Source organism: Hippoglossus stenolepis, chromosome 10 (genome assembly GCF_022539355.2).
Source record: "Hippoglossus stenolepis isolate QCI-W04-F060 chromosome 10, HSTE1.2, whole genome shotgun sequence".
NCBI classification, from domain to species: domain Eukaryota; kingdom Metazoa; phylum Chordata; class Actinopteri; order Pleuronectiformes; family Pleuronectidae; genus Hippoglossus; species Hippoglossus stenolepis.
The window spans coordinates 12,350,301-12,375,885 of record NC_061492.1 but is presented as its reverse complement, the minus strand read 5'-3'; the positions used below and the strand labels follow the sequence as shown (position 1 = coordinate 12,375,885).

General features: G+C 40.5%; 1 protein-coding gene across 1 annotated transcript in view; it reads right to left on the bottom strand.

The window, feature by feature from the left end:
• ltk (leukocyte receptor tyrosine kinase) overlaps positions 1 to 25,585 on the bottom strand; it is a 57,945-nt gene that overhangs the window by 20,007 nt on the left and 12,353 nt on the right. The window contains exons 2-15 of the mRNA XM_035168340.2: positions 15,773 to 15,868; positions 14,144 to 14,293; positions 13,230 to 13,458; positions 10,368 to 10,507; positions 10,024 to 10,149; positions 7,687 to 7,836; positions 7,130 to 7,230; positions 6,825 to 6,985; positions 6,151 to 6,245; positions 5,119 to 5,190; positions 4,109 to 4,283; positions 2,234 to 2,384; positions 1,907 to 2,035; positions 1,571 to 1,727 (exon numbers count right to left, since the gene is read on the bottom strand). Coding sequence (XP_035024231.2) covers positions 1,571 to 1,727; positions 1,907 to 2,035; positions 2,234 to 2,384; positions 4,109 to 4,283; positions 5,119 to 5,190; positions 6,151 to 6,245; positions 6,825 to 6,985; positions 7,130 to 7,230; positions 7,687 to 7,836; positions 10,024 to 10,149; positions 10,368 to 10,507; positions 13,230 to 13,458; positions 14,144 to 14,293; positions 15,773 to 15,868 — 1,932 coding nt within the window. The remainder of the gene's footprint in view (positions 1 to 1,570; positions 1,728 to 1,906; positions 2,036 to 2,233; positions 2,385 to 4,108; positions 4,284 to 5,118; positions 5,191 to 6,150; positions 6,246 to 6,824; positions 6,986 to 7,129; positions 7,231 to 7,686; positions 7,837 to 10,023; positions 10,150 to 10,367; positions 10,508 to 13,229; positions 13,459 to 14,143; positions 14,294 to 15,772; positions 15,869 to 25,585) is intronic.

Below are 25,585 nucleotides of genomic sequence, written 5' to 3'. Positions count from 1 at the left end.
AAGAGCCTCAAACTTCCTCTGACACTCAGATCTTTATCTAAACAATCCCACAGACGTTTCAATAAGATGAGGCAATACTGTAAAAGGGCCGAGTTGAGACTCTGCTGATCAGGGGGGATTTACTGAGAATGTTCCAGCAGGAGCTTCCTTGCAGCAGAGAGACGCTTCTTCCCTTCATGTCCTGCTTCAAAGGTAAAAGACCTGTCAGGAATGTCAAGATTCAATCCCAGTACATCCCACTATCCACAGACCAAACACATTCTGCAGTGTGAGGACACACATGGTCCAGAATGCGCTGTTTCGAGTGCATGTGCACACGGGAGGAGAGGATTTAACCTTTTAGAAAAACAGTTGGAGTTCACTCAATTTCAAGGTGAACAGCCTGTCGTCATCTGAGGCTCACACTGCAGCTCTTCAGCTCATTTTTCCAGAGAACACTTAAGCACCAGGATCATAAAGTTTAGAACCCGAGTCTGCAGACAGCCTTCACTTTCATCACGAATTATAATAGGTACTGTTGTTTACTACATAAATAATCCATACGGTGTCATGCTTCTCTTCTTCCTTTTTTGTTGTGCTATACCTTAAGTGTTGCTTCATAACTGAAGTAATTGAGTCGTCAAGTCACAGCATCTGTGTTTACATGGACATTAATATTAGTATTGACTAATCTGCCGGAGACAAATGCTGCCAACTTGCACCACCATTTTGCCATCACCGATGCATGCGCTCGACCAATCACAAGTCAGTCTCAGCTGTCAATCATGTTGTGTCACTCTGTTTTAATAGCATCAAATAACTAATTAAAACCAAAGTTACTAAAATGAACACTTGAACACACATCTATGTGATAAGAAAGGCTAAAGATGGATCCAGTATGGCGGATTCTGCATCGTGCTGGCTGATCGTGATAATAAAGGCGGATCCTTTATCGTGTTGGCATCAGATAATGGTGGTGGACCACGACCGAGGTGGCAGCTGATGATGGATCCTAATGGCGGCAGTGGACAATGACTGTGGACTATAGTGGCATCCGATCTTGATGGTGGATCATGATCTTGCTGGCTGCTGACCATAGACTATGATTGCAGCAGGACTGCTCGATACATAGTATTTCTCCTCAGACACTTTAATCCACCAATTCACTGACCTTCAGTTATGCTTCAAAATATTTACCCTTATCAATGCTGCTAAAACCTTTATCTTGGTGATGTTCTCCTTTACACTTGACATCTATTGCACTTCTGTCCGTCCTGAGAGAGGGATCCCTCACATGTGGCTCTCTCTGAGGTTTCTACGTTCTTTTTACCCTGTTAAAAGGGTTTTTAGTAGTTTTTCCTTACTCTTGTTGAGGGTTAAGGGCAGAGGATGTCACACCATGTTAAAGCCCTATGAGACAAATTGTGATTTGTGGATATGGGCTATACAAATAAAATTTGATTGATTGATTGAAAATGACAGAAACCATCTTTGAGTTAAAAAAAATCCTTAAATGTGCACTTCGATCAAGACGCTTTGGCTTCACTTTTGGGGAACAGTCTTATTGTCATTGTCTATAGCATTAACGCACCTGCAGCACCAGTTCGTCCATTGCTGCTGGGTCGTATGGTGCTGTTTTCATACTGCTCCAGTGGTATCTGGTCCAAACTGGACTCCGGGTCCTCCAGGTAAGCGTTTCCTCCTCCACCAGCTGCAATCAGCAAGGGAATGAGATCGCCACTCTCCATCTGGCAAGACAGGAACATCTAATTGAGAGCTCTTCAACGTTGAAGCTGAGTGATGCACATGCATGTATTTGCATTTAAAACATTTTCAGACAAAGCATCAATCTCAACAGAACAGCAAATTGAACATGACCAGGGGAAGTAGATGTGACAAATGATCCACAAACTAAACGAGCTGTCACCTTAAAGATGTAGGTAGATCCGCCTCCTCCCCCTCCCCCTCCAGCCCACTCAGCACCAGCCTCTCCCCTGAGGTCGTCTTCAATCACCGACCACTCGCCCAGGCAGATCTTCTGAGTGTGAGGATTCCTCTGCACCGAGGGAGAGAGAGAGAGAGAGATTTTATTTTCAGAGAAAAACGGCGCCTCCACAAAAATATAAATCCATCAGGCGAGAATCTTTCTCTATTTTGGTCACACTCTCTCTCTCTCTGGCCATATATATCCCAGCGGGACAATGCACAAGCCACTGAATCCTCCCAGCTCGATTACACTGTCTCCCATACTCACCCCTGGGCATGCGTCCTCTCCCTGGTGGCCCACCAGGATGTAGAGTACATCTCCTTTCTCCAGAGGAAATATGGCGGAAATGAAGACGCCGTGGTTGCGTTTGTTGTGGTTTTTGGCTCCTTTCCCTCCTGCAGCCCCGTAGGCAGAGATCCTGGGGGAAATCATTACACCACAACGGCATCAACTGCTGTTAAATAAACTGCTTTCAGGCTACATTGTATATATCATATAAAACACCTGAGCAAACTGCTGTACCTCTCCGTCATTATTTCCTCTTATAAACACACACTCTACTAATCTTGGCAGAAAATGCAGCTGTTTAAAGTATAATATAGCCTGAGTAATTCAACACCCTGTAAATACTGTGATTATCCAGAAATTTTATTATAGAGCCTCATTTCATGTGGTGATTGTGGGGGTGAGGTCCGATGAATCGCTTTGCAGAGACAATAAAACAGCTTCAAGTCTTGATCTCGTGCATTGGCCAGAACAATTTCGCTCCGTCACACCTCTAAATTGTCACTTAGCCCAGCTCTGTGAGTCATGCAACCAGGCTAACACATGGTTTCTCAGCTCGGTGACTAAGCTCAGAAAAATGAAACGACGTGTAAACACCACCGAAAGGTTTTTAGGTTATCCTGCATTCCACAAAACACAGCTTGTAAAAAACGACTATATTTTAAATTATAGTTGCTGTCAACAATAGCACCAAAAACAAGTTAGTCCATTAAGTCAGAGTGAAGACATGAATCTTAAATAAAGAGGTCAGACATACATACTTAAAAAAAAAACTAGAATTATTGTATGCCTCCACCAACCAGTGCAGTTCTGGTCCATTTACATTTTTCTTCCAGATTCATGGGGTCACTGTAACCTTTGACCCCTGAAACCTAAGCAGTTAATCTTTGAGTCGAACTGGAAGTTTGAAAACAAATACCAAAAGATCACTCGTCCTAAAAGTGAACGTTTGTACCTTCTTGACATATCGTGTTCACAAAGATGGGACGGACAGACGAAAAACCCCAAAACATGTCTCTGACTGGCCACTGTCCCCGCCGTGGAGGCAGAAAAACACATGTCACAAACATGTGTTTAAAGATAAAGCAGATTTTTACCTTGTGCAGTTGTCTGCTGCAGATTCAGTAGAAGAATAACAAGGACAACAAGAGAGTGCATGTTGACCGGATTAAAATAAATCAGAGTGCTGAGGTTCAACAACAACAGACCATGTCACAGAGTGCAACGCTGAGACTCATAAACTTTACAGCACAAAGTATAGTCGATAATTCCCACGCAGAAAATGGGTTGAAACCTACGTAATGTGGGTATTTTTCAGCCACACTGCTGCGTAACTATTGGACCAACCACATTCTGGGTTAATCTAACACAGTGCGATGGGTTATATATTCTTCACAAATATTGATTCATATTAACTCAAAAGTTGGGTTCACTCTACCTAATAAAACAGGTTGTTATGATTTTCATGCTTTGTTATAATAAAATCTTTGCTCTGTAAGTCACATTCATCTCTTCTATCACACATAACAGCTGTAGTTCAGTTCGTTCACCATGCAGACTGGAGGAGGCAGAGAGACACTGGCTGGGTTGTGAATTTGGAGGAAGGGGTGGATCTATCTCTATGATGTGTTATACATCACCAGAGCTGATCCAATCACTTAACCAACAAAAAGTAATAAATAACCCTAAAAAGGCCCAACAGACTCGACCCCATGTTCAAATTCACCTGGAATTTTCCTGTGAGTATTTAATTGTTGGTTTGGGATTTTAAAGGAAAATAAGAAATCAGATTTTAGAGAAACCTTCACCTTGACGCTCAGATGAATGAGCCACACATCCGTCCCCTTTATAACTTACAGATATCTGTTGGTAGCAGGTACTCTCCACATTTGGACTCCTCTCAGCGACCCCTCCTTCCCCACGGTGACACTGACGTTTTTGTTCCTGTAGGTGCTGTCGCACTGGGCCTGGGTTGGGCCCTGAGGACCACTGGCACCGCACGAGTTAAACCACCACGTCATCAGAGAAACCTCTAGAAAAATGGAGACAAAGAGGAATAGGTGGTATGGGTCAGGGAAGAACCCACTCAATTGAGGTATGGATCAGGATCAGTGGGTTGATCCAGGAATCGTTATTTTAACTTTCTTTAATATTGTGAAAGGAAAAAGGTTTGACATTTTTGTGTAGAAAGCTATTATATTAAACGGTGAAGTTTGGTGTGGATCAGGATAATGATTCTGATTTTGTAAATTTAAATAATATTTTTTTGGTGAGGTGATATTTATCCAGCTTCTGTATGATAACAAATTAAAGGGTTAAGGTTCATTCAATTATTTCAATTATATCAGAGAGTGGATATTTTGCCTGTGTTGTAATGTGAGCAGTTTGCAGAACATTTCTGTGCACAATGTTCAATATGATGATAAAGTGGCCAATCAGCCTTGGCGGCGGAGGAATGTCCTTCCCTTGGTGGACACATGCTCTCTCTCTTTGGGTATGAACCTTGCCTCCCCTTTCTGCATTTTGGAACCTTGCCTGCTCTTTGACTGTTTTTGTTTCCTGTTTCAGATGGACTTCTGTATATGATACTTTGGACTCTGCACTCGCCTGCTCTGCATAGATTTGCTTGATTGGATTTCCCTCTCTGGTTTTGGCCTTTTGCCTGCGTCACCTCCTTGCAGCCAGTTGGCCTCTTCTTACTAGTTCGTCACAACTGCGTTTGGGTCTTTTCCCTGTGTCACTGCACATAGTGTTACAATACTGATGTCTTCAGTATACAATTCTCCCCCTGGTGTGTCACTTGTGCATGCAGAGTGGATTTTAAATGACTCATCGGACAAAAAAAAGTTTAAAAAGCTGCACGCTACCTGAGGCTGAGGGCTCTGGAAGGGGGCTGAAGATATCCTCCAGGCCCGTCATGGGCAGCAGAGAGTTGATATCTGAGGAGAGGGGAAGTAAAGAGAGAAAAGGTGTCACGGTTACAGATTCCATTTTTCTGGAAATGATAATCATACAGAAAGGACACAGAAAACAATTAAAGGAAGGGTATTATGGATAAGACTAATTCCTGTGCAAGATGATACATGTTCCTCTCTTCTATCCACTATTTTGCAAACAGAAATGTAATGTTTTCACGGTTTTACAGGATTTTTCTCGGCCCACAGCAGCCGTCCAGTTCCCTGTCCTTTGCCAGGTCCTTCCCTAAAAGTAATCCGATATTGTTGAACTCACTTAAGCAACAACAGTGTCCACGGTTCAGTCTCTACATCAAAACAACATGCAAGTCTCTTAAGCACAACACGATCCCAGCACAGAGTGAGGTCATAACTGCAATGAGGAGAAACATCAAGCTAAGTCATGGGCTTGCTATAGATAATCTGGGATCTTGACCATGATATCAGTCAGAAAATGTTCCAGTCTTGCTCGACAGGATCTGAGCATCATAATTGTGCCTCCACTCAGGTTGTAAACCAGCTGTCGCATTAATCATGCACAAACAAAAACACACTTATCCCTTCAATCAAATCACTGTACTGCCAAATTTCTAATCTACTCTCGCACCAGACTGAATGGTAAAATCCATCCAGCAACATCTAAATGGACCTGAAAGAGAGAGAGAGGGAGAGAGTGAGTGAGTGAGAGAGAGAGAAAGAGAGAGAGAGAGAGAGAGAGAGAGAGAGAGAGAGAGAGAGGAGAGAGAGAGGGGCTGAATTAATCGATGCTGTGCGCACCTCTGCTATGAAGAAAGATTTTACCCAGGTTCTGAAAGACTATTAATATAATAATAGTGACAATTAAAATAAATGTATTATTATTACATCATCATGTTTATGCTAAGTAATAGAAAAGACTGTTACAGTGCTGTAGCATCTCATGGTGCCATGTTGGCAACAGCTCACCTGTACCGAAGCAGGTCGCTCCAATTGCAATGTCATCGAGAGCAACATCAGCATTGGAGCCTTGTCCCCACACAGCTGTCACCTTCACATGGAACCTGCAGCCAAACACAAAACATTTCATTATTAATGTGTTCTTCACTAATCTTTAAAATGATTTAGATGGATGCAGCAATTTCCCATCTCTCTAATTATTAATCTAAAGTACTGTGTGTACTCATCGTAGACTCTAAATAAAGATCTTGCGCCTTTGACAGCAGCGATTGGGGTGGGTGGAGCCACAGTATCGAGATCCCACCAATACACACGCTCGACCAATTGTGAGTCAGTCTCAGCTGTCAATCATGACATCTCAGCCCGTTTGTACAGCATCAAACTATCTGGAAAAACTGTGTGATGAGAACTACCGAACATTCCAGAAACCATCTGTAAACCATAGTTTGACCAATGTCTTGTCTGCTAACATGAGGGAGGAGGGGCTTATGACTGATATTGCAGCCAGCCACCAGGGGGCAATCATAATGCTTTGGCTTCACTTTTGAATTAGTTTAAAAAAAGATAAGTTTAATAATAGGGGTAACATTTATACAAAAGAAACTATGCCTGATTCATTTACTGTGCATTTCACTGTTACATAATCATCTGCTCTACAATTCTATTGTTTTCCTTTTACCCACCCATGATGGAGGCCAGTCAACTGCAGGGCAACATCTTCCCAGTCGTCCGCCCGCTGACCATTTCTCTCCCAGACCAGCGGTGCAGTGCCGGTCCCGTTCTCCTCTATAGCCACCAGCAGTGAACCATTAAAATCCCCATACATATACAGAGAGAAGCGCAGCTGCACAGAGACACAGGGGATCAGCAAAGATTTAGCAAAATACTTTTCATGTGACTGCAGCTCGAGAGCAGTCTCAAGGACGAGGTAAACAAAAAAATACTGGAATTGAATAATTCAACAAGTGCATCAGTCTCAATCACTGACCTGGCAGGCAGCAGAGGAGACTGGAGGAGGGAAAGATGAGCTCTGAATGGAAGCCTCTCGAAGTGAATTACTGTCTCTTACCTGCAGAAACAAGAAGTAACCTGCGGACACACACAATACATGTGACACAGCAGAACAGTTATCAATTTTTGTTGCATTTCTAAAGCCACAATTAAACTTCTTGTAATTGCTAAAATAGGAAAAGTTACCTATGAAAAAAAGGATAAAGCAGTTAGTGGCACTGGGTTAAATATAAAGAAATTCTTGCTCTGTTAGCACATATACATTCTGCAGCTGGTTTCAAATGATCTGTAAGAAGTGTGCGATGTTATTCATCTCACGACACATTCTGATTGGCTGCCGACACAACGACAATAAAGTAAAAAGCTAAAATATGTGACTCATGTGGACAAAAGTGAAGTTAAATATGAGAATTTAAACTTCCACCTCTCGAGGACACAATAACTCATCATTATGGTAAAAACAAAATGACGAATAATGTAATCAGAGAATGAGATGTTACGGCACATTTCAAACACACACACACACACACACACCTGGTGTACTCTGCAGAGTGACACCCTGCATGTCCTCCTTGTCCAGAAGCTCGTCTCCAGCGACCCTCCTCCAGGCCGAGAGCTGTTTGGACACAGACCAGCCACATGCGTCCTGTTCGAACGAGCAGTATGAGCCAGACGGAAGAGCACCTGGGGAAGAGGCAGATTCTTTTCACATGTTTCATGAAAGCAAACTTACAGTACATCTCCCTGGCCAGTTCTCCTCACCCTGCACATACAGTCTGCCTGAGAAGATGCCATATTTCTTAATGTTTATATAAGCCGGCTGTGGCTCAGGAGGGAGAGCGGCTTACCCACTAATCAGGACGTCAGTGGTTAGATCCCAAGCATCTTGTCCTTGGCAAGATACTGAATCCCAAATTTACCAAATTGCAGTATGTGAATTTTGTGCGATGGAAAATGTGCTGCGTACAGAATTTGTGCTTTGAGCGGTTGATAAAAATATAAAAGCAATTTATAAATACAGTCCATTCCATTTACCATATATGTTGTAAAATTGTTATTGTAAATTGTTGTCTCTACGCTGAGATAGATAGATAGATAGATAGATAGATAGATAGATAGATAGATAGATAGATAGATAGATAGATAGATAGATAGATAGATAGATAGATAGACAGACAGACAGACAAACAGACAGACAGACAGACAGACAGACAGACAGACAGATAGATGGTGGTGTGAAGTTGCAGGAAATGTGTTTTGAAGTACACACATGCATTTATACGTATATACATTAATCCCTGCCCTGTGGAGACCGCTGATGATGTCAGCGGCTGTTGTTTGCTTCACAGTTCTCACATTATGTCTATCATCATCAGCTGCTGCTGCTGCTGCTGCTGCTGCTGCTGTTGTTGTTGTCGTCCTTGCCTGACCTGTTTGATGTCCCGTACACAAGTAGCTCCTTTCTTTACCAGGACATCACAAATTGTTGTGTTGGCTACGCTTAATGTTTGCGCAATGGCTCTGATCAATTTTCCCTTTTTACTCTGCTGAAAAATGGCTTTTCTCCCATACACAGTTCTCTGAATACAGTCAGCACAGGGAAATTTGATAATAATAACACCTGTCAGACACATATTCCTGTATTTTTGCTCTCTTGTAAAATGGCTGGCTGCGAACAAGCTGTTAAGCAGCTAGATGTGAGAACTAAAAAAATAAAAGTTCACATTCTGAACTCTTGTCTCATTTTCTTATCTTAAAATCAAAAGTCTACAGTCTACAACAAAAACAAAGGACCTCCACCAAGGGGGTTATGTTTTTGACCCTGTCTGTCTGGTTTACGTTTGTTTATCTGTTGGCTTGCTTGTTTGTCAGCAGGATCATGCAAAAACCACTAAACAGATTTCCACAACTCCCGATGGGAGGATAGCACATGAGGGAAGAAAGCTGTAATTCAAAGAGGCGGATCTGGGCATTTATGTCCACTTTAACAATTCAAGAATCATTTTTTCATTTTCTGAATTATTCATAGTTCTTCATTAGAAATATCCGACATGTTTATGGGACTAATATTTGTGAGTGTGTGAAACATTGTGCAGATTCAAATTAAAACCTGGGACTAGCAGATATAAATGTGGAGACTGTTGGGAGTTGGTGGAGTTGTGCGCTCTAATGAGTGCCATTCTAGTTTATGTCCTTTAACAGCTGAGACTGGGAAGTGGAAGAATATACATGATATTGATAGAAGATGCTAAAATCATTCTTTTTTCTGAAGCATATTTTTTTAATCTGAAATTTCAAAACATTATGTGCTCCATTAGGTTTTATCATCATGTAATATTATTAACATCTCAATTTAACAATTTGCAGAATATCTTGAAAACATACTTTCAAGATTAAAATCAAATATAGTTTCCAGCTAATACCATAAAATTGCAAATTGATGCAAATTAGTTTGAGGATAAAAGCCGCTCAGGCTTCATACTTCACATAATAGTGACTCTCTGTACTTTAAATATAGTTTGCTGCATTGAGGCACTTAGCCTGGAATAATATGGCTCTCTCGGTCAAAGGATTAATAATTTATCATGGATTAAACTTGCTGTAGGATGTCTTTACTAAAAGCGCCCACACGTACACTTCTTTGGCTTTTCATATCGCTTTAACACACCCACACGCTCAGAATCAGTACGACACCGCAGATCAAATCAAACGAATAATTATTCATCAACATAAAAAGGGAGAACCTCTAAAACCACCAGCAAACGAGCATTTAAATAGATTATTAATAGAAATTCAAGACCACAGTTTAATTGAATGCAACATCCACTTCTGCATCTTGATTTATTTTTGTAAAGAAGAAATAAATCTTACCACAAATGAAGCCCTCGTCCTCACCGTACGGACAGTCAGTGTGGAAGTTACACACGAGGCTCGGGTCGATGCAGTCTTCAGAGTGCACACAGTGGAAATAGTCTCCACACACAGCATCCTGGTGGTCTGCAGCCCAGAAACCACACAACAAATACAATGTTTACCAGTCACAGCAATTTGTTGTGATTTAGGAACGCATTCTTTAGGCTTAACTATCCAATAGGATGCGAGCACCTACATGTAACATGGAGGATAGCAATTATAGCCACCTCTGTGGAAACCTTTCAATCATGTGCAGCTCACTTCAGTTCAGTTCACACGTCTGCAGGACACGATGGACTCACCTGATTCACAGTCTATGAGCTCCAGAGAGTCCAGAGCCACAGTGTTGCCGCCCTCCCGCAGAGAGGAGGTGTAGAGCAGGGTCACCTCGAAGGGCTCGTCCACCTGGCCAATCAGGCTCTCCACAACCACCCACTCAGCCCTGTATCAGCCAATCACAGGGAACAATACTACAAAGTGTTCTGTAGGGAATTCACCACTTCCTTGGTTTTAAATGTAAATATTCTGGATTCAAAACCCATAAGAAGGTCTGGTAATGTCGTATATGTAACATGTTATCGCTGCGCGCATGGTTCATGTTGTTGTAGGGCGACAGTCACCTGCTGTCAATAACCGAGCAAACACGGTTAATAGCATTAGGTAATGTCATTAGCAAATTGAAAAATAAAAAGATTATGATGCATGTAAGACGCAGTTCTCTGAACCTCATGTTGTTTATCATGACATTCACGTTTTACTGCATCATCATGTGTTTGGTGAAAATTTTTTTATATGTTTTCGACAAATATAAAACGTTCAAGAAGAATCTAAGTGTCCCTCTGCTTAGAAAGGTTATTTAAGGAAATTTCCATTTATACTTTAAAAATGTTTTAAGCTTCCCTCAAATCCGCTGGAACATATTATACAAAGTCACCTCCCAGGGGCAAAGTGTTGGTCGCATTTGAAATGGAAATGTGAAAATTTTGCCTCCAGAAAATAGAGGAACTTGTCAACGAGTCGTCTTGTGAGGTCTTTAAATTTATCACGGACAAAATAAAATACATTTGAACATTATAAGCAACGTTATTGTCATACTAAGCTGAAACATATAATCATGACAATTTGCACATCACAGTCTAAATATGTGTAAACGTTTATTCTATTGACACCTGGTATTAAAATGCATTTTGTATCCAGATTTCTATCTAGATATGATCTTGACCTGATTTACACATTTACTCCTGGTACTAATAAGTGTCTGCAGGGATCTGATCGCTTTGTTCAGCTCATGTCACATCTGCCTCTCATTTGCACGGCTCCAAAAAAACCCAAAGAAGATAGAAGAAGATCAGAGGAAGACTCAAATGGACTTGTCCTCCCTCCATCCACAGTCTTGAATAATGTGAGCACTGAGAATAGGTCTGCTGTGTGTGTGTATACTGCCTAAAGACTGCTGATCCCACCTGACGATGTATTTACACTTGTGTTCAGTGTGTTCACAATGTTTTGTCTACATACTTTAAACATTGACACACCTCTCCATTTGTGTTAGACACTGTCTTTTCTCGTGAAAGTTGTAAATATTGTTATTTTGCTCTGCAACCTGTGGCATCTATTGCACATCTGTCCGTCCTGAGAGAGGGATCCCTCACATGTGACTCTCTCTGAGGTCTCTGTTCTTTTTTCTTCTTCTTCTATGTTGTTCTGGTAGTTTTTCCTCACTCTTGTTGAGGATATCAGTTCTTAGATATCAGCCTCTGTTTTTTTGTGGTCTTCGGATCAATAAAGTCCATCCATCGACACTCCTACTTTTTATTACACATTACCACGACCGGTCAGAAACATCTAACACGACACTGCTGCAGTAGTTACATATACAATATGTGTGTCTTCAGGCTCATGCAGGACCCACAAAAGCTCATCAGATCATCTTCCCACTGCACTGCTCATGGCCAAGATCCTAATGAACAGCATATTCCCTCCGTCTCTTTGTTATTTTTGTTTTTTCACACCTGTCACATTCGATCTTTCATGCCACAAGTTGCTCAAGCTGTGAAACAACTGCCATGCTTATGCAGTGGCTGAATATGAACTATTTTGTTTAACATCTGGCTTTAAATGGAGGAATCTCTGTCTTTCTGTCTGTCTCTGTCTGTCTGTATGTCTGCCTGTCTGTCTTATTGTCCGTCTGCCTGTGTCTGCCTTTCTGTCTGTCTGTCTGTCCGTCTGCATATCTGTCTGTGTCTGTCTCTTTCCTTTGATTTTTTTTTTCTGATTGTCACCTTGAATATGTGATGGCATCTTCACTGAGCTTCACGTCACACGTTACACATCCACCTCTGTGAGTGCAGCTCTGAAAACACCACATGTGCCGTCACAGCCAGAAAAAATGAAGATAACACAGACAATCAAGAAGCCATTTCCCAGACCATCAAGCCTCTGTTCTGAAGGGAAAATGATTGATTAGAGCAGCGGTTGACTTCTGAGAAAACTCAATAATATGGGACAAACACACACAGAGAAGACGTGCCACACCCGGTGCTTTAAAAGGAGAGTGTGCTCTGAAGTTACTCGACCTCTAGTCTGCAGGTCGGTATGAGATGAAGAGCTGTTTGTCTCATGATGGAAAGGCTCAGTCCATTACTGCGCAGAAACGAACAAAGCTTATGTACAAACTTAATGCATTCGCCCGTCCATCCTTCTTCTGTCCAAACCAATTATATATAAATTCATTTCCGGAGTCTGCATCTAGAAGCAAGAGTGCTTTTAACTGCTCTCACGACAACTGCACTTTTAGATCAACGGGAAATAACGTCCCCATTTTCCAAACAATACAGGCTGCTGTCCCCATTCTCATAATTCTATAGTTTTGTCCCACATGTAAGAAAATTATTATTTAACTTCAGTGCCCCATGAGTAAAATGTATTGCTTTCTGTGCCCTTGCACTGTCCTGTGTCACCTTCCATTGCAGTAAAATATGAGCTCCCTTTTATTCTTTTTACAGGCTGGACCTCAACTTGACAAGCACTTCAATCAGAGGAGATGCAGGGTTTTTCTTTTTGACACTAATTAAATGGACATGCTGTGCTGCATAAATCATGAGAGAATTATTCTGCACAAGCAGCATTGCAGAAGCAGCTTGTTCTCGAGCGTGTTTGCTGACCTGCGGTCGTCTCGACTCTCGTGGTTGACGGCAACAGAGTGGACAGGCACGTCTGAGAGAACTGGTTGGATCAGCAGCGTCAGGTTCCCCGAGGCTGGATGGGACTCATACAGAGCCACCTGCAGGGTGCAGCGCTTGCTGCTACCTGACAAGACCGGGCTGGTTAAGTGGTACTCGCTTCTCCCGGAGGCCTCAGCAGTCAAGGAGGAGCTCAGGAGCAGGAAGTGCCCTAGAGTAATAACACAGAGGAAAAATGTCATGTTTGACAGTTTAATGGCAGCCCTCAGGTCCCATAAATCATTTGACAAATTATTTTTTTGTCATGCTGAAATCTTTAAAATGGACATTATGTTTTCGTAACATTTACTTTTAGAGCTTCTCTTTTCACATTCTTTGAGAACGACGGAACAAAGCAAATGAAAACGTGTCCTGGGCCACACTGAAGAACCGACTCAGCTGACTTCCTCTCAACTGCCACAGTTTCATATTGAACTGAAAGTATTTTAACGCTTCTCAGAGTATCAACATTGACCTCCTGATATTGATTTTCTACTTTTCCTCAAAAGAGTAAAATCCTATTTCACAGTCGAGCTAAACGCAGCACATTGATTCGCTCAGCCTCTCCTGACTCTGCTCTGTCTCTCTCTCACACCGACACACAAACACATTTGGAACAAACACATCTGTCATAGTCACATTGACTTAAAACAACATCATTTGAACAGAGAAGCGAGTTCCGATCACATATGGTCACCCGAGATGCTTTCTGATGTCAGGTGTGAACTGACGCGCTCTGCGCTGTGATTGGATCCCTTGAGACAGATGTCAACACCCGTTCTGAACAGGTACAACTGTCTATTTATCAAACAATAAGAAATCAGCCTGGAGCTCCCAGTGAGTCACTGCGCTCTTACCGCCAGAGCTTCCCTCTGAGTGGTCAGTCGCAGGCATCATCCCAACCTGTGCCCTTTTTGGTTGCTGTGGCGACACCACTGACCAGTCACTTTGGTCGCTGTGATTTGATAAAGTCCAAAGGCAGAGTGACTCAAAATCACAGGAGGTAACTGCAGGGAAAAAAAGACCAGGGTGCAACGTTTAACTCAGTGTTTGCTGGTTAGTATGGCATTTTTAATAGTAAATAATTTTCCAAAACTTGTATAAGGAGCAAAAGAAGGTGCCAAAAAGAATGCATGTGTGTTTAACCTTCACACAGCATATTACCATATTTTATCGTATTTTAATCAAATGTGTCTGCTGTAAAATGTTTTGATGAAAATATATTGAATTATTACACGAAATCAATGTGGAATTTTCAATCAGGAGATCACAACAATTACATTTAATGATCAAATTGTTTTCTTGAGGAAACAAAATCCTGAAGATGTAAATCAATTTAAAAAAAAATTCACAAGGCTGCAAAACTTTCTAAATTCACATTTTTCAATAAATGAAAATACTTAGGAATTAAAAAAAAACTTCTACGGCATTGAAACACAAACAGTGTTATACAATCATGACATAAATAACAATGCCAATTAAACAACAGTCCAATATGCATTTGTAATATTTATTGTATATAATTACGTACCCCTATCTTCACTTCTGGGAGGACCCTTCCTTATATGGTTGTGCTTTGTGCTTCACAACCTCCCTCTCTATTGTTGTACTTCATATGACATTTTGGTTGTTCAAAGTTCCGCTCACCTCTCTGTTATTATGTTTGTTTGTTTACTTGGTGATTAAAGTCATGGTATAATATGCTAACATATTTCTGATTTCAAAATTGGCCAGAAGACTCAAAATAAACTGAGACAGCCTCCAAAGACGTTCACGGGCCGGTTCTCTCCATCAATGCACCCAACACTCAACTTCACCAGTTACAAACAAATACCAGATGCTTTCCAGTTATAGTTAGCATGTGCTGTTGTAAGGGGAAAAAAACATCATCACGTTGCTAAATAAAGATTTCAAAAGTGGAGTCAGAGACTAATCATATCTTTGGCTCATGGTCCAAATTTCCACTAAATTTAACTGATATCCAAATTGTGTTGAAGAGTCAAACAGACAGAGTCTTTGTAAATTTGCAGTGATTGTGTGTGTCCGCGTTGTTGGGGGTTGATGAACAGGATGAGAAAGGAGGAGGCGAGCGAGACGTCATGTGATACGGAGAGGAAACTGAAAATGCAGCTAACATGGCAAACGGACATAGGAATCCGTCTGGGGATATAGGACAGAAATAGATGTGTCATTAATTCATTATTTCTTTCTTTCTTTCTTTTGGGCTATTTTTACTTTTTATGTTTGGTGCCAAACCTTTTTCCTGGGTTTAGCATGTTGCTTGTTAGCGGCTTTGTTTTGCTTCAGATTTCTCAATAAATTCAATGCTGTTGCACCTCGAGTCAAAGTTACACCTGAAATTCATAGAGTAGATTTCTTTTTCACACAGATCAAGTTTCGCCTGGTGGATAGATATCAACAGTCACCGTTGACCTTTAAACAGACTCAAGGCACTTATTTGGCGGTTGTGTGCACGCAGCTCTTACTTGGGCGGTCGTCGTCTGAGTTCAGGTGACGAGGGAACATCTGGTCGGAGTTCTCCTCCTGGAATCTGTCCAACAGTGCGTGACAGGTGCTGCTAACTGAGGACAGACAGATGGAGAAAGAGGGTGTTTACAATACTTGTTTCGTTTAGGATGGAAAATACTGGTGTAATGATTCGGAAACCACGAAACAAAGATACAAAATCTCATACATGATACAGGGCGACGTAACCTTGATACCCCAATCAGCCTGTTGAGCCCTCATTACTTTATCGATTTTTAAGTAGCCCAATTAACACTACACCAGATGTTAGTCAGGACAAGATACTTATTATATACTTTAGTATCAGATACTATTCAAATTTCAACGTCCAGTTTCACGTGACAATTTTGGTCCAATCACGATCGAGTGATCCCGTCTGCAGTAAAAGTTAGCCTAGTATAATTAGGTCAATATGGACAATAACAAACACACACACACACACACACACACACACACACACACACACACACACACACACACACACACACACACACACACACACACACACACCAGCCCCATTCAATTAATCTGCACCAAATTTCACACACTCATAGAGATCAGTCTCCTAAATATGCAGGACTGTTTTTAAATCTAGATCCATGAAGTATTCTCCGGGAAATCTCTGAAAATGTAAAAAAACATCTCACAATGTTAGAGAAAGAGTAAAAAAGCCCTTGATCCGAATCCGCACCAGCATTTAATTGGTTCCTCCCTGACTCATACCACATCCTTCCACCAAGTTTTTTGTGTAATCATGCTTACAAACATAAAAACCAACCAACAAACAAACATACGGACAGGGGTGAAAATATAACCTCTTTAGCGGAGGAAACAATTGATCTCTTAACCGAACGGTTGATTTGAAGAAATCCCTCTGGGCAACACTCCCTCTGAAAACAAGACAACGTTGTGTTTTGTTGAAGAAACAAATAAAAGCCTGGGTGGTGCTCCGACCAGAGCAGCTTGGTTCCAGTGAGTATGCTTGTACAGCGCATGGCTATTGAACCCTGCTGAAGATGACATGGGGAGATAACAACATCACAGCCCACAGGTGGTGGAGACCGGGCCGAGTCAAATGGAGACATTTTCACTGTGAGCGTGGATCATCGTCTGTCCAATCAGCCCAGTGATGGACGAGACTGTCCTCCAGTAAAACAAGACCTCAAAGGAAATCTGTGCTAGCGGCTGATTATGCACTATAGTAGCATTTAATTGTCTTTTCTCATGTAGAACTAATAGTTTGTGCTGTTTCTTTTTATCCATGACACTTCCACAACCTTAAGCATGTTTTTATTATCAATACCACGATGAGAAACTCCTCCAGTGCTTAAGGAAATACTCATTTTAGAACAAACCAAGTTCTATTCCTAAACATCAAAGTAGATTTGTGCCTTGAAAGCAAACCAAACATGATCATTCCATAAGATTAACCATGTGACTATTCTATGATGACAAATGTGTCGTACCATTACCTTTAATGCCCTTCTACGGGTTGGATCGACCAGAGTGTACGTTGCTTCAACTCTAACAGGAATTAGGATGACATGGGATCCAGTGTGGAAGATGTTAAATGCCTAAATTTAACAAATCACACAATTTCCACTGCATCATCTCCATTTTTGTTTTGAGGAAACCCTAAAACCTGAGTAGAACAAAGCAGGATTTTGACACAACTCCACCAACTAACAAAGTAAAGGCAGCAAATGAAAGCAAGAGAACAATATCTAATATAAACCAACACATTTAATTACAGTAATCCTGGAATACATGGAACTATTCAATTTAATAGTCTACGAATATAATCCCTTCTGTTATGAAAATAATACATATTGCAAAGATTATTATCTTGAGTAAAAAGGTTGTTTTTCTAGATAGGAATATTAAACTTGTGATTTCCAGATAAAAATAAATAAAAGTGTATATACTTTAAAGCAGATTGCGATCACTGCAAAAACTAGGGTTCCCCCTAACATTTCCAAATGATATTTCTGTGCTTTTCTGTTTTTTTTAACTCAATGGAATAACATCTCTGATATCAGTGTCTGTTAAGTTTAGCTGAGAGGACCAAAATGCAGCCATGGTGAACGTGAATTTAATGAAAAAAGAACTTGCTTACGGCCTCCTGTGGCAGGCAAACACCAAAGAAACTGGATAAATACATCAATGAAAACCGAACCGAGACTCAAGGACTCGAGGGAAAGTTCCATGTAACAGATGAACTGACAAAGACAAAGGGAAACACAGAGGGAGGAATAACTGAACACAGATGAAACACATGAGGACAGGTGCAGACCACCACATGGGCCGCAAACCTGACAAAGACAGGAAGTTAAGCAAGAGAGACACACAAGCTTCAAAATAAAACAGGGAACGCAGAGGGCAAACACACCGAACACAAATCCAAACACAAGGAAAGCAAGGTAAACATTCATAATATAAAAAGTTCATACAACAGAAAATCTTAGGTCCAAAACAATCTTTCAGTAGTTCACAAAGGTTCACAAGAAGTCAGAATCATGACAATGTCTTTCCTCTGAGTTGAAAAAATTCCTGACACTCGCTCGTCCTTATTTAAGTTTTTTACCATGTAATCACTGAAGTGAGCTCCATGAGCAGCACAAATGCTTTGTGGAGTTTTCTTTCCTCACAATTTGCTTCTACGGGAACATGGTGACCTAAATCTGTAGTTGGTCTGTGTCTGTGATCTCAGCAGCCTGAGAGGAACAGGAGGATCTGCAGATGCTGCTTAGGGCCCAAACATGACTAAGAGTCGACAGCTTGTAGCTTGTGGTTCCAGGAGAGGCTGTTTTTGGGGTTTGAGCTAAATGTTTATATGACATGCCGGCAGTGACAATGACAACATACTTGGCTCGTATGTTTACCATGTTAGCCATCTTAGATTGGCTTTATAACATTCGTTAACTTGCCCTAAACTCAACCGATGCTGATGGGAATGTGATTCATTTTGCAGGTATTTAAACCAAACTATTGGACAGAACAAAATGTTGGTCTGATAGTGGCACTGTAGATGAAAAGTTAAGGCATCACCAAAGTAATTAACCTGAAGTAGGTCAATCTTATTTAAGAGAGAATATTAGGGATCACCAAATATGGTTTATCAGGTGATGATACTGATATAAAAGAGTAAAGAAAGTCTAATATGATATATTGACCAATTATATCATATGATATATATAAATATAACAGAAAAGCAGTGTAATTGAGGCTTAATAATTAATAGTTTAAGCATAACCATTTTTATAAATAACTAGAAAAAAAGAAAACACTAATACAACCAAATATATTATATATAAACATTTTGACATAACATGTAAACATAAATGCACATCTTTTCTGCATTTTTTTGTATAAAAGAAAACTTTTCATACATGTCGGCAAACATAAACGTCAATACTGACATTAGAGGCTCATATCGGCTGATTTCTATTGACCAACCGACATATAAGGTCAATTCATTTAATAATATCCCCAGATTCATCAGACCTCTCTCAGTGGCAGCCATGTTAGTTGTGCTAATTGTAATTATCATACCTGCCACTATAATAACCAGTTTAATCACAATGTGTTACCTGATGAATCACAATATAAAAGTAGGAAATAGCACTAACATAGCACCCATCAGCTCCCAATGACCAAACCTACACTCTAATCTGTTTCTATTTGTTAGGCCAGGGACAGACTGGTATCCAGCCTGAGCGTCCAGCATGCCTCAACTGACTATCGCCATCCCCATCATCCTGAAGACGTCAAGTGATACTGAGAACAGATGTGTGAACACCAGAGTCAAACCAGAAATAGGATCAAACATCAAACAAACAACCAGCAGACAACAGTGTTATTTTGGAGAAAGTCTCTGGACATGGAGGAGAGAGGGACGTTACACGTGACACGACATTCAACAGGCTAACTGGTGTGACCACGAGACAATGACAGAGTTGATCATATCTCAGTGGGTCATCGCAACTTAACCTCTGCAATAGCCCAAGGACAGAGACACAGCTGTTCTGCCATGCCCGGGAGGCGAGGTCAAACAGGTCAAGAAGGAAAAATTGAATTATTAAAAGGACAGTTTATTAAAAGCAGTTGGTGATGATAATGACGTTAGGGCGAGGGGGTTCATGTAGCTGAATGGCAGCACTGCTATTCATCGGTAATTATGGAACAAAAGCAGCTATGGATAGAATCCTGTGTGCAGAAACCAGAAAAATTAATTAGCTTAAAAAAAAGAGGGGCATTCATCCAAAAGAAAAAACATTATTAGACTGACTATTATTAACGTAAAATAGTAAACGTTTGTTTTCCCGAGGGGGAGTTCCCCTAAAATTCAAACTTCCTTTCACTTCCTCCAACTTTTCTTTTTTTGTCTACTCCAGATTGACTTCCTGAAAGATGAGGGAATAACAATGAAGACAGTCTTTAATGAAAAACAGAGGATGGAAAAAGAATGATCTGCCTCATCATTAGTTAGCAGAGCAGCTCACTACTTTGATGACAATCCAGGATACTGGCTGTGCTGTTGGAGGAGCACAGACTTTGAACGTAGAAACTTCTGAATGCTGTCAGTTCTATCGAGAGAGAAGGCTCGGGTTAGTTTCTGAGGGCAGAGACTGTATCAAGGTATCTGTTGTGTTGTGGAGGTTGAAAGTGGCTTTGTGGTGAAAGCTGCAGATCCTGAGTAGCTAAGAAAAGTTATGTTGTACTCCAAAAGAAAAGGCTGACCTGTCTCCTCTGCTCCTCATCTCCCAGCTACCTCGCGCCTCTTTCCCTGCGGAGGATTTAGTTCACAGAGCGGTAATACGTGTGACAGCAGAGGAATCTGGGCCTGTTTACAAAGCCGTCTGGAGTATTGTTGTGTGAATATTGGCTGCTTGTCAGGTCAAATAACCCTGAAACACCGCAGCGTCAGAAGGTCTCAGATCAGTATAATGATGACAAGGCCGTGCATTTTACACTTTTGCTTACCCGTACAGAACACGTGCTATTTTTGCATTAGTTTTGGCATTTGAAAAGAAACAACGCATCTGCTTTTCCTGTGCACGTGCACGTAGCATGCAGAAAAAATGACATGAAAATCTAAATAAGAGTTTGCAGCCATGACGCTGTGTGAGGACCAAGGCCTTTGCACACTAGACACATTTTATTCTTGCGTTTACTTTGCACGTTATCAATATTTTAAAAAACAGTAACTTGTGAACTTTCACATCACCTAGTTACAAAATAACTTGACAACGCCAACAAGCTGGTGTTTAGCAGGCATTGATTGTGACATTGATTGTGCTACATAGAAAGTTAGAAGAAGTTTGTAGCACTGATTTGAGCTAACTTATCATACTCATGATGGACAGTTTAAAACAAAAAGGATCAAACTCGGACCAGAAATATCTTTTTTTTATTTCATGTCTTTCTTGTAAAAACCTAGCACCTACTTTACCCACAATGCAAGTCTATCATGGACAATATGGTCAGAGATCCGAGTGTGTTGTACTAGTTGCGGCTAATGTAGCCTCGAGCTGCTAATATATATTTCACATAAAGTCCCAAAAACCTGTGGAAAGACTTGGATGCATGGATTCTTTGGAGTAATCCATCAGAAGGGGAACCAGAATGTTTTACAAACAATAAAGACAATAAAGACATTTGGGTGAAAAAAACACAAATGTCAACCTCACATGTGGCACTAGTGAAAAAACCCTTTGTAAGTAATTTGTACAAAGATGTATAAAGTTTCATGAAATAGATATTTCATTCTGGACCAAAGATCAACATGTATATGTCAAAGACCAAAAAGGACTATTGTATAATTAACACTCAATTAAGTGAATTCCTGCTATCTTTACAAGAGCACCAGAGCTCACTTCTGGAAACATTTACCATGATGAGGAATGCTGCTGTAAAAAAGCACCATGACCGTCTGAAAGGCCAAGAATCCATCTCCAAGTTCTTTATATTGAGTCGTCGTGTGCTGGGAGAGAAGCTTCATCTCTATCCAACTGCTTAACGAAATCCTGATCCCCCTCAAATCCCTCATCATTCCCTCCAAGGTCTTATCCTTCATTCCCACCGGGAAGACACACAAAGTCAGCCGATCTGATATGTAGATCTAGAGCTGTGATCTAAAACAAAGAAACTGTGTAGCATCAAGTGTGAAGACAGATGGAGGCTTAGAGGGGGATAAAGTGACAAGCTAAAAAAGAGAGGAGCTTCATATTTCCAATACACATGGGGTGGCTTCAGCAAAAGTGGGATATGGACACATTGCTTTGCTTGGCCTGAGAACGATCCATGAATACAAATGCAAACGTACATCCATCCATCCATACATACATACATACATACATACATACATACATACATACATACATACATACATACATACATACATACATACATACATACATACATACATACATACATACAAACAAACATGTTTATTTATTAATTTTTTGCGACAACATACTACTTTGAAAGTAATCATTATCTATGTGACATCACCACAATGGTGTGGTTCAAGGTCAAAGGTACCTTTCATTATATATGTATCCATAAAATATTTATTTATATCTTAGAAACTTGATTATTAGATATTGCAGTATAATTAATTGGACTGTGTAAAAAAATGAAATTGTAAAGTGTTTTTTATGAACAGTAGTGATATCAAATCTCAATATCGACTCATCTAAAATAATTTGTCTTTATTCAAATACACTGTAGCTCAGTGTCCCACTTTAACAGACCAGCTCTCCCATTAAACATGAAAATCCTGAATAAACTTTTTATTAACACATTGTATCATTTCACAAAGACATGAATATTATGAGTGAATATTTCTTACAGTTGTTGTTGATCCCGGGTCATTTGCCATAAAGAGGTCCAAACCCACACTCATAAAAAACACTCCATGGCTGCCATAGGACAAAATGGACAGAATGTGAATGAATGGACTGCTGTATTGTGCCTGTTATATATGAGAGGAGATACTTCCATGAAGCGTATTCACTTCAAGTAGCTAATGATGAAGCCAGCACCTGTGAAGTTATGCCACTGTTAGCATAATCTATTCAGTGTTGTTGAGCCTTTGAAATCACTTGAAAGTGAGCAGTTATGAGCACATTCACGTGTCTCCGAGAGCAGAGTGGGATCAAAGCGCAGAGTCGCAGATAAACAGGTGGGTCTTAATGTTGTGTCTGTCACTTAATTAAATCCGTAGCAGATGTATATTCAATCGGGTGTCAGAGAAAAGGCCAGGGAAGCTTCCAGCTCCGGAAAACAACTTGTTATTACAGAGGATGATGGTGTTTCCTAAGGAGACAGATGGTGCAACAGTAACATCGACTACCTTTACATGGAAGCCAATATTCCTATGTAAGACATTGTTTTGATCATGAGTTGCTGTTAGGATATTCCATTCACTATTCCATTTACATAATCATAAGCATAATCTGATTATGATGTCAAAATAAGGCGAGTAGTCCAATAGGATGCTATAATGTGATTAAGATGTCTACATGTCTACATAATGATGCTCAGAACAGATGTCTTAATTCGATGATGCTCTTTCAGAGAATGACCCTATTTAGTTTACAGTCATCAGGAAATGCCGTTTACATCACAGTGTCTTATTATGTGTGCAGTAATGCATTGCTTTGCACATATATTATTTAGACTATTGTTTTAAACGTACAATATGTAACTTCGGCCACGAGGGGTCTCTCAATCACAACAATAAAAAAAAGACGTGAAGTCGTGAAGCAGCGTGGGATCATGGGAGTTGTTGTCTTCACCACGAGTGCAGATGAAAATGTACCTGATGCAACTCAGGCACAAATCATGTTCACAAATGAGACTCTGTGGTAACGTATTTTTCATGTGGCGCAGACTAATTGACCGATACAGTCTGATGAGCAGTGTGTTTGTCCTCTGTCAAAGGTCGTTTGCCCCAGAAGTTCCAGCAGAGACCGGCAAAGCAGATTTGAAGCAATTAAAAGGGGACCAAAATGAACCGTGAGTAAACCAATAAAATGTTGGATTTTCTGGGTGTGAACATTGTAAAAAATGTAGGTAATTTAAGTACACAATTCGACAAATTATATAAAGCATTGCTACATCTTCTAACTTGAATTTGGCATAACATAATACAAATAACTGTCCATATACACAAAGCCACTGAGGTGAAAGTGGTAAAAGGGGCTGGGAAAGTGCTGCCATCCATCTTTGCCATTTACTGGGGCTACTGAGGTAAGAGGAGCACATACAGTGTAGATGTTGCACCTTTAGTGCAGCGACTCACGTCTGTGCAGCACATTGTTAGGAGGTGTTGTGTTCAGCCACAAGACAATTTACACACTGCAATTGTCAAGGAGAGGTGGCGGAATACCATTTATAGACAATATATGCTGTGGAATAGACAACATACACAATGACAATGGAGTTTCAGATGGTTGTATTTGTCTGTTGATATGTTTCAAATGTAAAGACGTCTGATGGCGCTGGCAAAGCAAAGACACAAACAAAGCTTTTTATACTAAATGAAGAAGTCAAGAACAGAACATGGCAGAAAAATAAGAATGAGGAATGTCACTATTTCCATTTATTAGACAAATTATATAATTAAATAATGCGTGTCTAACAGCTTCAGGGGCTCATCTTTAGCTACTTGAAGTGAATAAGTAGTATGGAATATCTCTTCCCCTGAATTACAATGGACACCACACCAGTCCATTAATCCACATTCTGTCCATTAAGTTATATCAAGTGAAACAGGGAGTTCTCTTGTGCTCTTGCATAAGGGAACCCAAAGAAACGTGTCTCCGCTCTGTGTCTCTGAGGCCAACAGGTTCATTCTATATATTCAACTCGGCTTTCCCATCATGCACTTGAAAATGAAACATAAATCTACACAATACATCTCGCCTCTGTAGATGCTGGGTTTACAATGATTGCATGGCCCGAAATGACAAGAAAGAAAAAGGTTGCAAAGCTGTACCTTAGACTGCTGATATGAAAAATCGACCTCTTTACGAGGAAAATAACTTTCTTCAATGTGCGTGAATCTTAAAATCCAGGTCTGAAACGTAACGTGCAGCTCAAAGCATGATAATCTTCCTCCCTGAGCAGCGTGTTTATACTGGTGGATGATACATTATCAGTCAGAAATGATTCATGTGCTGGAGCGTCGACTGAAAAAACATTTGTTTAATAGTTTTAGTTCAGGGTTTATTTTTCCTATTTTGTAGCTAAAGCTCAACGTTAAACTCTTAGTTGTTACTCTTCACATTCTGTCTTCCATCTACCCGTCAAACGCTGCGAAACACAGTTGGGCGCTAGTCTGTGCTCAGAGGCCCGTCCAGAATAAGCACACACTGGTATTGCCTCCCACTACCTCCTCTATTAAACTCCAGATACACAGACGTATCTGGAGACATTTGCACATACCAGCATGACTCTGAACCATAAATCTACTTTCTACCCTAATATCATGTCAATCATCTGCAGGGTCATTAGGGAAATAGAGGGATTAGACATGTGAAGGCAAATTCAAAGTCCTTTAAGATGCTCTGATTGGACTTGATGTGCTCAGAGGTTTAACGTGGGCAGAAAGAAGAATAACTATTTATTTATAGGAGCAGAAGCTGATCACCTTCATTACTAATTGAAAGTGAAGGAAATCCTCGGCCTTTGTTCAGGGCTACGATCACAGTTGATGAAATGATTCGATGCAAGAATTGAGTCATGTAAAATAAAAGACTTGAAGT